General features: G+C 36.9%; 1 protein-coding gene across 1 annotated transcript in view; it reads right to left on the bottom strand.

Moving 5' to 3' along the window:
- CCDC150 (coiled-coil domain containing 150) overlaps window positions 1-9,570 on the bottom strand; it is a gene marked incomplete at its 5' end in the record, with an annotated part of 67,777 nt that extends 58,207 nt beyond the window's left edge. The window contains 4 exon segments of the mRNA XM_081051817.1: window positions 5,549-5,617; window positions 7,582-7,760; window positions 7,879-8,099; window positions 9,413-9,570. Of these exon segments, the coding sequence (XP_080907943.1) occupies window positions 5,549-5,617; window positions 7,582-7,760; window positions 7,879-8,099; window positions 9,413-9,570 (627 nt within the window).
- Between the last annotated feature and the right edge of the window lie 2,545 nt (window positions 9,571-12,115).

Genomic DNA, 12,115 nt, shown 5'->3' with positions numbered 1-12,115 from the left:
AAATCTGATGATAGTCTAATAGGCTTTCCTTTGTAGGTTACCATTTTCTTTTCCCTGGCTGCCTTGAGGATTCTTTCTTTGTCATTAATTTTTAACAGCTTCAAAACAATGTGCCTTGGAGAAGGCCTGTTGGGATTGAGGTAATTAGGTGTTCCATTTGCTTCCTGGATTCAAGGATCCAGTTCTCTCCACAACTCTGGGAAGTTCTCATTGACTATTTGTTTGAATATACTCTCTGATCGCTTCTTCCTTTGTTCTCCTGTCACGCCCATTATTGTTATATTGCTCTTTCTGATGGAGTCAGAAAATTCTTGTAGAGTGCTTTCATTTCTTTTAAATCTCAATTCTCTCTCTTCCATCTGTGTCATTTTCAGATTTCTGTCTTCGATGTCACTGATTCTTTACTCCATCTGGTCAACTGTACTACCTAACCTGCCTATTTCATTCTTCATTTCTTTTATTGAGTTCTTAATCTCCAGAAATTCTATTTGGTTCATTTTTAAAATTTCAATCTCTTAGGTAAAATATTCATTTTGTTCTTTGTGTTTCTGAGTTCATTAAACTGCCTGTCCGTGTTTTCTTGCATCTCATTGAGTTTTTTAAGAACTGCAATCTTGATTTCTCTGTCACTTAAGTCATATTATCATGTCTTTAAGTTCATTTTAAGACTTTTCATTTTCTTTCTGAGCTGTCTTGTTACCTTGGTTATTCATGGCAATTAATGAATTATTATTTCTCTTTCTAGGCATCTACAGGAGTGGGTTCTGCAACACGTTGATAGAAAGAGGTCTTTGACTTCCAGTAGGTGTTGGTAGAATGTTTTATTTTCTCTCTGACTGCAGCTTTTTATTCTCCCTCACACTGTGGTGTTATATTTTCTCTACACTGTTCCAGCTTCTCACATCATGGGGAGATTCCCTGGAAGGCAGGCTTCTCCTCTGTGAACAGTTTGCCTGGGTCACAGGGCACCACTTCTGTGGGGGGATGTGGAGAGCTTCTGAAGTTCCAAAGCTCTTCCTGCACCAGATTCAGAGCCTGTGTGTTTCAGGGGCTCTGTTTACTGCTGCAGGGATCTGTCTAGATAGATAGGGACAGGGGCAGGGTGGGTTGTGAAAGGTGGCCCAGAACAATGGCGTCAACCACCACCACAGCCAGTCCTGTTTCCACAGCTCCCTCTTCTTTGCCAGAAGTAGTTGGGCTGCAAGTCTGTGGCTGTGGGCCACAGTTCTCAGAATTGCAAATATTCTGTTCTTTTGATCTGACACTGGTACCATTCAGCTTCTAGCCAAAGCTTTCCGTTCTCTGCTCAGCACTGAGGACTTAAACCTCCATTTTCACCCTTCTTCCCTCAGTCTTTGCTCCAAAGGTCTCTGCTGTGCACGTTGGGTTCAGCCGTATTATTATATGCTGATCCCTCAGGAGGGACTGTGGGCCATAAGCAGAGCACTAGCAGTCTGAGTTCTTCCCTCTCCCATGGCTGTGGTAGCTTCAGAATGCAGCGAGTTCAGAGCTGCGAGCTCCTGTGTGTATCCTGTGCCTGACTTCTCGCGTCTCTGCACTTCCTGCTTCCCTCCTCCCCTGCTTACTCAGTTGGCCCACCTTCAGGTGATTTCAGTTGCATGCCTCTTAGTCTTGCCTCTCTGCTGCGCAGGGAGTCCTTTGTGGAATTATAGTTGTTAAATTTGTTGTAAATTCCAAGGGAGATTTCAAGAGGCTCACTTCATGCTGCCATTTTTTTGTTATGTTTTATTAGTTTTGTTTTTTTGCCTTTTTTTTAAATGTAGAAAATTTTAATTCTTATATGGTCTAATCTATTGAAGTTTTAAAAATTCTCTTCCCTCTTTTCAACTTTAGAAATTCCTTTCTCATTCAATGATCAATTAAAATTCCAATCTTATTTAAGAATGAGCCATAGTCTTTGTTTTTGGCTATATTTTATAATCTAATACTAAACTTATCAGATTAGAATTACTTTATAATATAGAGTAACTTAATAGACTTTCTAAGTTCTAAGTCTAATTATATAGTGTAATTTGCTCAAGACTTAATTTAAGTTCTTTATAAAGGAAATCTTTATTTGATAATATACTACTAAGGTATTCATTTCTGAAGAATTGTTAAAAGCAATCAGTCAATCTATTTCATGTTCATCAGAACCAGATTTTATGTATATATTATATACATGTATGTACAAGGTCTGACAATTAAGTTCGAGAACTCATCCTAGAAAATGTGCTATATACTTTATTGCTGAAAATTACTATGGTCACCTTTGAAGTACTCCCCTTGGGAAGTATGCACCCATGCCAGCACCTAGTCTACCTTTAAAAGCAATTTTAGACCTCTTTTTCTGGAATGGCCATCAGCTGTCGTCATATTACTCTTGATGTCCTAAATGTCATCCAAATATCTTCCTTTCAATATTTCCTTTATCTTTGGGTAAAGAAAGAGGTCATGGGGGGCCAGATCAGGTTAGTAGGGAGAGTGTTCCAATACAATTATTTGTTTACTGGCTAAAAAATCCCTCACAGACAGTGTTGTGTGAGCTGGTACATTGCTGTGATTCAAGTGCTCCTTTGGGACCCATTTTTGCACAAACCTTTCTCATGCCAAGATTTTCTGTTAATATTTTCCTAACTGTTTTTCTATTGATGTTTACTTGGTCTGCTATTTTTCTTACAGTCAGCCAATGATGTTGCACACAATTTGATGAATCTTAGCAATGTTTTGGTCAGTTCTGCTCATTACTGGCTGCCCTGACTTCTCTTCATCAGTGATGCGTTCTCTCCCCTCAGAAAAAATGTTTAATCCATTTAGATACTGCTGTTCTCTTCATGGTATTATCCCCATAAACTTGGAATAACATGTACCTGATTTCACTCCCACTCTTGCCAAGTATAACAAGAAATGTAATGTCTCTTTTTTTCTCTAATTCAAGCCCAGACATTCTCGTGATGGCACACAAAAACATGCAACAACAATGATGCAGCAAGACACTGCCACAAGTCAACACGCACACAGCTGTGAGACACCAAGGTTATGAAACCTTACTGAGCTGTTTTTAAAGTGCTGCCAATGTAAGAGCATGGTGGCAAGTTCATGAATTTAATTGTAAGACGGTGTAATGTATCACATATTTTATTTACATATATATGTATCTCTTAGGAAAATATATGCCATATTTATTCTTCCTTTCTTTAGTGCTCTATTATGTACTATATTGTATTCCCCCCAAATTCATATATTGAAATCCTAACCCCCAGCATCTCAAAATGTGACTGCATTTGAAGACAGGGCTGTTAAAGAGATGACTAAGTTATAATGAGGCTGGGCTCCAATCCAACCTGACTGGTAGCCTTATAAGAGGAAGAAATTGGGACACATACAGAGACACCAGGGATGTGAACCAGTAAGAAAAGATCATATAAGGGCACAGTGAGAAGGCAGCCATCTGCAAGCCAAATAAAGAGGCCTCAGGAGAAACAAACCTACAGACATCTTAATCTTTAACTTCAAACCTCCAGAAACATGAAAAATAAGTTTTTGTTGTTTAAGCCATCTGTCTGTCGTACTTTGTTATTGCAGCCCTAGCAAATTCATACATCCTTCCTTCTCTAATGCTCTCAAAATGCCTCTTGACTAGGACAGTCCTTCTGTGGGTCTTTGACAGAGTTCAATGAAAATTCAAGATTTTATCACAGCATTTGGAATTAAAACTTTCCCAATAAAAAAAATGGCAATTAATGATAGCCTTTTAAACAAATGGTATGGAACAACTGGATATCAACACACACAAAGAATCTAGATATAGACCTTATATCTTTCACAAAAATTAATTCAAAATGTATCATAAATGTAAAATGCAAAACTACAAAACTTCTAAAAGATAACATAGGAGAAAAATCTTGGTGACCTTGGGTTTGGTGATGACTTCTCAGGTATGACACCAATAGTACAATCCCTGGAAAAAAAATTGGTAAGCTAGACTTCATTAAAATTAAAAGGTTCTGCTCTGCAAAAGTCACTGTTACAAGAATGCAAAGATAAGCTACAGACAGGAAAAGAAAATCTGCAAAACACATATTTGATAAAGAACTGGTATCCAAAATATGCAAAGAACTCTTAAAACTCAGCATAAGAAAACAAACCCAGTTACAAAATGAGCAAAAGACCTAAGACACTTCACCAAATAAGATGTTCAGGTGGCACAGGTGGCAAACTGCATATAAAAAGATGTTCAATATCATGTCATTAGGAATTTAAAAATAAAACAAGATACCATTACATACCAGTTAGAATGGCAACATTTCAAAACACTGACAACAAATGCTGATGAGGCTGTTGAGCAACAGGAACTCTCATGCATTGCTGGTGTGAATGCAAAATAATACAGCCATTTTATAAGACAGGTTGTCAGTTTCTTACAAAGCTAAACATAAGCTTCCCATATGATCTGGCAATCGTGCTCCTAGGTATTTATCCAAATGAGTTGACAACATGTCCACACAAAAACCTACATATGAATGGTTCCAACCATAACAAAATTGTAGAGATAGTGAAAAGATTGGTGGTTGCCTGCAGGGTGGGATGTATCTATGGAGCACAGAACATTTTTAGGGCAGTGAAACTATTCTGTATGAGACTGTTAATGAACAAAAAATGAATCTTATTATAAACTGTAGACTTTAGTTAATTATGATATATCAATCAATACTGGTTCATAGGATGTAACAAAGGCACCACACTAATGCAGTATGCTAACAACAGGGAAAACTGTGGGCATGGGGAGAGTGGGTTTTGGCAATTCTGTTTTCTGTGTAGTTTTTCTATAAATTTAAAACCTCTCTAAAAAAAGTCTATTACAATATCTAAAAAAATTTAAATGTGCTAAACTCAATAAATTCTAACTATGAACAATCATGCTTTTATTGGTAATTATTGGCAAAGTACATAAGAGAATTTTCCAGAGAGCTATACTTATCACCTAAAACACTAAAATTCATAATATGAAAAATAATTTTGTTATTATTCTGTCAGGGAATATTGAGGGTTTGGGGCCACTGTCAGGATATATATTTTCAGCTGCAAATTTTTAGTCCAACAACTTTAAGCAGCCACCTACTTCACAATTCCCAATCTGTTATCTACTAAAACTTAGGCTGAAATGAAGGTTTTTCAAGGTAAAATTAGATGAGCAAGCTTATGAAAAGCTTTTTACGTTCAACACAACTTTAGTTTAAAAGGTCTTTGTATGAAGGTTCACCTAACTCTAGAATATGGGCAACCATATGAATTTTGTGGTAACTATTTCCTTCCTGGCTCATACAGCATTTTTTTTTCAAATTTTTGATTTTATAGCCGTATTGAGGCAAAAGGAAGTCTTATGCCAATAAGGGCAGGGACTTCCATTTGAATTTCATGTGTCCTATTTTTAAAATGTTCCTACTATACAGTCACATATTTTCTGCTTCAAAGCTTCCTGTTCATTCTTTCTTGACTTCTCCGTAATTTCAACACCCCTTCACTCTCCAGCATCTTTTTATCTTACCTCCTGAATTTTAAGGTTCATTTTGCGTTTTGTGGTCTTCAGTACCTCTTCAACAATAGCTGAATTCTTCTAAAAGTAGAAGGAGAAAAGGTTCTAAATAATCTGAAATGATAGGGAGAAACTGTCGAGACTTTTTAGCTGGCAACCTATAAATGCTATTCTGAATATAGTTATAAATACTTCTTATTGTGACTCTGAAGACACTATTACAATGAAGTATTTTAAAAGGAGTTGTTTTACCATATTTCCCAGAAAATAAGACCTAGCCAGACAATCAGCTCTAATACATTTTTTGGAGCAAAAATTAATATAAGACCCAGTATTATATTTATATTATATTATATTAATTATAAGACCTAGTCTTATAGTAAAATAAGACCGGGTCTTACATTAATTTTTGCTCCAAAAGATGCATTAGAGCTGATTGTCTGTTTAGCTCTTACGGCATTTTGGGGGGAACACAGTAATACTTTGAATCATGACTTCTATCATTTTTCCTTTTAGATCATGAAAAGGGATTAGTCACATTCACTTCCTATGTAAAATTCAATAATCAGAGGAGACATTAGTAATTGATAGAAATTTTTTGACAGGGTATGTTCCTATTTTTTTTAAGTACTATATTTTTTCTAGCATCAAAGGTTATCTATAGTTAGGAGTTGAGGATGAAAAACAGCTTTCACTATTTATTCTCTTTTATATTATTATTAGTGGCACCACAGACGTAAAACCTCAAAATTGTCTTTGCCTTCTTTCTTACCTTCAGCCCCAATCCAGTACCATATTCTAGTATCTCTTTCTTCACAGAATATCCCTCTTTCTTTTTAAAATTCTACATCCTAAGTCAGACCTAATAAGGTGCATGCCTCAAATAATGCAATGGATTCCCAATTCTTTCCCCTGCCTCCAACCTCCTCTCCTAAAATCAATACTCTGCACTACTGCCAGATTAGTTTTTGTGTTTTCATTATGTCACTGCCTTATCAAAAACCTTAATCACGCCACATAGAATCAAGCCCACGTACTGATTATTCTTGATTTTGAGATCCTCTATAATGTGATCCCTAGGTAATTTCTAATGTATTTCTCACAAACAAATCCTCACTCCTGTCAGGTTGGTTTATGCATTTCCCCCAACTGCACCCAGTGGAAAGATCTAGGTTCAACCCTGGCTTACAGGAAGAAGACAGGGGAGTGTGATCCTGGAGAAGTGACTTCTCTCTTGGTCCCAGTATTCTTATCATTAAAACGGGGACAGTAATATCCTATGCCATCAGGTTTTGCAAAGATTAAACAAAATAACATGTTGAACATCTATTATACTGTCTGGCCCATAGCAGGAAAACAGAATTGTTAATTTCTTTTCCTAGTCTTTATTCTTTGCTGCCTCTGTGTGTGCTCCTTGAAATGTCATCACCTCTGTACTTTGTCTTCTAAAGGTCCAGCTCACGTCCTATCTTACTTGAAGCCTACCCTCATCTATTCTAGATAGGGCATACACTCTCTTAAACCCAACCGAACACAAAATACTTACTCTTCAATATTCACTTACTGCCCTGTACTATTCTTTAATATTTGTATGCTCTTATTTTTTTCTCTATTAAGCTTTTCATGCTATGCCTTGTTCTCCCAGCTAGCATACAATCTCTCGAAGAGCACAAACTACTTCATATCTCTGGACCCTGCGAGTTGCATGTAGAGGGTAAGGGCTCTATAAATAATCACTGACATCACACAATGGTTTCTGTTATCAGTGTACATGCATTTCAAATGTCAAGAATCCTCACATCAACATCATCTACGGTGTTTCCCCCAAAATAAGACCGGGTCTTACATTAACGTTTGCTCCAAAAGACACATTAGGGCTTACGCTCAGGGGATGTCATCCTGAAAAATCATGCCAGGACTTATTTTCCGGTTAGCTCTTACTTTTGGGGAAACACGGGATTTTTAAAAATCAGTTTCATGGGTCTATTGCGTCCTCCAGCTAACACATAACCGTGAATTTGTATTTCAGAACTATGGACTCCAACCTTTGTGTCTGAGGCGAACTCCAGAGTGGCAGTCAAGCTTTGCACTTCGTCTTGTGCCTTGTCTTCTTCCTCTTTTACATCTCTTAGTTGCTGGCGCAAATTCATCACTTCGAGATGCAACAACTTCAGATCCTTGGAGTGCTCCTCCTGTATTGTATTCAGTCGATCCTTCAGAAAAGCTACTAGACAGCACAGGAGAGTCATTGAATAGTTGAAAGGTTAGGAAAGGAAAAGAATCATAAACTCATCGAGCTTTCATACAGGACCAAATCGCCGAAGATTCGTTTCTCTCTGTACCTGTTTTCTGTGGATTCAAATCCTTTTCAGTTTGCAGACGAAAGATGCTCATCTTCAAGGACTGGATGAGATTTTCCAGATGGCACATTCGATTTACGAGAAACTCACAGTTCTTCCATAAAATGTCTGTTTTTCCTGAGCAAGTTACTTCATTCTGGATAGGACTAATGAGGTTCTGGTTCACAGGTCCTTCTAAACATTTTGGAGTTTCAAACTGGCCTCTGGACAAAGATCCCAATATAACAATATTATGCCATATAGTGGGTACTATGGTAATCCCAACCACTGAGTCAGTGTAACATTTCCACTAAGAATAAAAATTAGGTTCCTAAGTTAACAAGCAAGTGGTAACCCCTCCAAACTTAAATGTAGAGAGCACTATTAGGTAAAGAGGACGAGACCAATGTGGGATAAAGATCACTGAGTTTTTAATGGCTATTCATTTTAATCTGAATTTTGCATAAGCATTTTTTGTATGTAAAAACAAGTCATGCATGAAACGTGTTAAATACTAATTCTATAATGGTGAACTAAGAATTAAAGTTAGCATGGAGGCAATATAGTCGTATGCTTTTAAAAAATTTTTAAACCAGGCTATAATTAATATTCCTATTTTGTTCCAACATACTCAACATTTGTACAAATTTAATCTTTAACTGCTGAAGAGTTCTTTATTCTATGGATGCTATAATATCAACCATGCTAATTTTAGGTCTTTGTGAGAGACACTCAGGAAATAGAGGCATACCTCAGAGATACAGTAAGTTTATTTCCAGACTACTGCAGTAATGCGAGTATTGCAGTAAAGTGAGTTGTAACTTTATTGCTGGTGGAAGGTCTTACCCCCAATTTGTAAAAAATGCAATATCTATGAAATGCAATAAAATGAGGTATGCCTATATGTAATTTGCCTATACGTAAAAGAAAATCACACCAATAAATTTGATATCAGCTGCTTATGCACCCAGATTTCTCAGGCCATTGATAATCCAACTTTTAATATGCAATGTCTTTAGCAGCAGAAGGGGGGAAAAACAATTCTTTTTTGAGTACCTCATTCTAAATTATGAATTTTTTTAAAGACTTAACACCTCCCTTTTAATTTATGATGAATCTGGGACAAGAAAATGAAGACTATATTAATGGCATGAGTCAAGCTTAGATGTTCACCTTAATATCAAAGTCTATTTTTGATTTAAAAAATAACCAAAACTATTTCTAATCACATAAAAAATTACGTTTGTTTTTAATCAATTGCTGAAGGTAAATAGAACATCAAAGTTTGTGCACCTAATTAATACAATTCAAATATCTATTTAGGGTAATGGTCTAGGTTGTAGCTCTATTACAGGATGACAACTCTTTATCTTGCAGGTATTTTCTAACTAATGTTCAAATGGAAAATGTTATTTCTCAATTCTTTTGTAAATACCTATTTCATCTGCCAAACCATCCACACTGTGACTCCCTATTAATAACCACTGAAGCAAAGTTCTTCAACCTACAGAGATCTGGTTCATTTTACACTTATTACCTTTTTTCACCAAAGTCCAACATTATTAGGTCATCCCTCAGAGAACTGGTCTGTTCCTCAACTATTCTCATCCTTTGCTGAAGTACTGTGTATGTTTCAGAAGCTGTAGCACTGACATGGATTGGAGAGACAACCGGTCTGGACATTGCAGTTTCCATTTGCACCTGAGATTAAAGTCACAATATTAGTATAGTAGGTTCTATTATTGCTCAAAATAGTCACTGCCCCTTCCTGTGGGAGAATTATACATCCCTATCCTGTTGAGCTCAGGAATGCCATGTGTCCTGCTCTGGCCAATTAAAAATGGGTGGAAGCTTTTAAGAGCCAGTTTGTCATTCACCATCTTTTTCTCCTCTCTCCACGAGCTGAGCAACATCCCAGATAGGGCCTGATCCATTTGCCAAGATCCCAAAGTAGAGATGACATGAACCAGACAGAACCATGACCCGTCTATGACATCCAGTGTGAGTGTGCAATAAACTTACGTTGTTATAAGCCACTGAGATTGTTCAGTAGTTTGCTATTGCATCATAATCCAATCTACCCAATCTGTTACTATCAGACACACATTAGGACTTATTACTCAGCTGAGGGAATTATTACATTTGTCATTATCAACCATTTTCATTGTAACATATTCTCAATCCAGTGTTTCTGGAAAAAAAATTCTGTACTTGGACCTCTGAGCAGTTGTCATAAAATAGTTTTACCAACTACACTGAAGTAGTGATTTAAAAAAAATAATTTGCAAACTTCATAGCAAAGACTCTTTTGTAGCTATTGACATCAAATTTCCAGACTCCTCTCCCAAAACCACATATGAGTAAATGGGAGTAGTGAGACTACTCTTTCAGGTATTCATGACAGAAGCAGAACTAGCTTATAAGCAGTCCCAACATTTAAATGAATCGTGTGCCCAAAGTTCAATGACAAGGTCATTGGTGGAAACTTTAAGGATATTTTCCTGCAACTCCATCCTGTACAGACATTTCTATTCTAATCAGACTGGAAACATTAACCACCACTAGCAATCGTGTTCCTATGGGAATGTGCGCACAAAGGTCCCACTTGGGAAATGAGTAACACGCCTATCTTCCCTACTAGCTGTGTAATCATATATCTCCCTTCCTCTTACCTCCCAGGTGGTAGAAGTGTCCACTATCTCAGAATGAAGTCACTGAAGGTGGTCCTCAGAACCCACAGCAGGAATTAAGACTTAAAACTGGTCTTAATTCAGGATTTAAGGGGGCCAGAAGCATGGTGAGGGGCTGCGAAAAGGCTGAGCTTCTTGCTAATATAATACTGCTACAACCACTGGGGACATTTCGTCATTCTGAAACAGCTCTCTGACCACCTTCTATCTTCCCCCACAGGTCTCAGAGAATGACCTTCCTATTTTTCTCTTTACTTTTAAAAAAATTTTATTGAGGAATACTTGACAAATGTAATTGTATAAAGTGTACAATATGATGATTTGATATACATGTGTGTACACTGTAGAATGGTCACCAAGATCAAAGTAATTAACACATCCATTACCTCATAAAGTTAACTCTTTTTTGTGTGTGGTAAGAACACTTAAGATCTACTCTCAGCAACTTTCAAGTACACAATACCATATTATTAACTATAATCACCATGCTGTACATTAGACCTTCAGAACTTATTTGAAAAGGCAACCTACAGAATGGGAGACAATATTCACAAATGATATATCTGATAAGGGGTTGATATCCAAAAATATATAAAGCACTCATACAACTCAACAACAAAAAAACAAACAATCCGATTTAAAAATGGGCAAAGGACCTGAATAGACATTTTTCCAAAGACATACAAATCACCAACATGTACATGAAAAGGTGTTCAACACCACTAATGATCAGGGAATGCAAATCAAAACCACAATGATAAAAAAAAAGACACAATGATAATCACCTCACCCTGTTAGAATAGCTATTATCAAAAAGGCAAGAAATAAATGTTGGTGAAGACGTGGAGAAAGGGAGCAAGCAGTGTATAAGGATACACTGTTAGTGGAAATTTAAATTGGTGCAGCCACCATGGAAAAACAGTATGGCGGTTCCTCCGAACATTTAAAATTGAATTACCATATGATCCAGCAATTCCACGTCTGGGTATATATCCAAAGGAACTGAAATCAGTATCTTGAAGAGGTATCTGCACACCCATGTTCACGGCAGCATTATTCACAATAGCTAAGACATAGGAACAACCGAAATGTCCTTCTAAAGATGAATGAATAAAGATGCGGTACATACATGTACACACACACACACACACACACACACACACACAGGAATATTACTCAGCCACAAAAAAGGAAATCCTGTCATTTGCGACAACATGGGTGAAACTGGAGGGCATTATGCTAAGTGAAATAAGCCAGACAAAGAAAAGTACTGTATGGTATCATGTATATGTAGAATCTAAACAAACAAATCCGAGTTCATAGAAACAGAGAATAGAGTTGTGGTTGACAGGGTCTGGGGGGAGGGGAAATAGGATAACATAGGTCAAAGGGTACAAATTTTCTCTTAATTCTTTCAGTGCTTCTGACCAGGATTTCTCTCTTTTGTGCTCCTCTATAAAACAGAATGCATTTCTGACACACATAATCTTTTTAAATTCTTTAACAGATTTTCTATTAAGAATTTGCTTAAGGACATGGAGTAAAGACGC

This window comes from Rhinolophus hipposideros (genome assembly GCF_964194185.1).
Source record: "Rhinolophus hipposideros genome assembly, chromosome: 6".
In the NCBI taxonomy this organism is placed as follows: domain Eukaryota; kingdom Metazoa; phylum Chordata; class Mammalia; order Chiroptera; family Rhinolophidae; genus Rhinolophus; species Rhinolophus hipposideros.
Note: the sequence above shows the minus strand (reverse complement) of the source record. Positions and strands in the feature narration are given on the sequence as shown.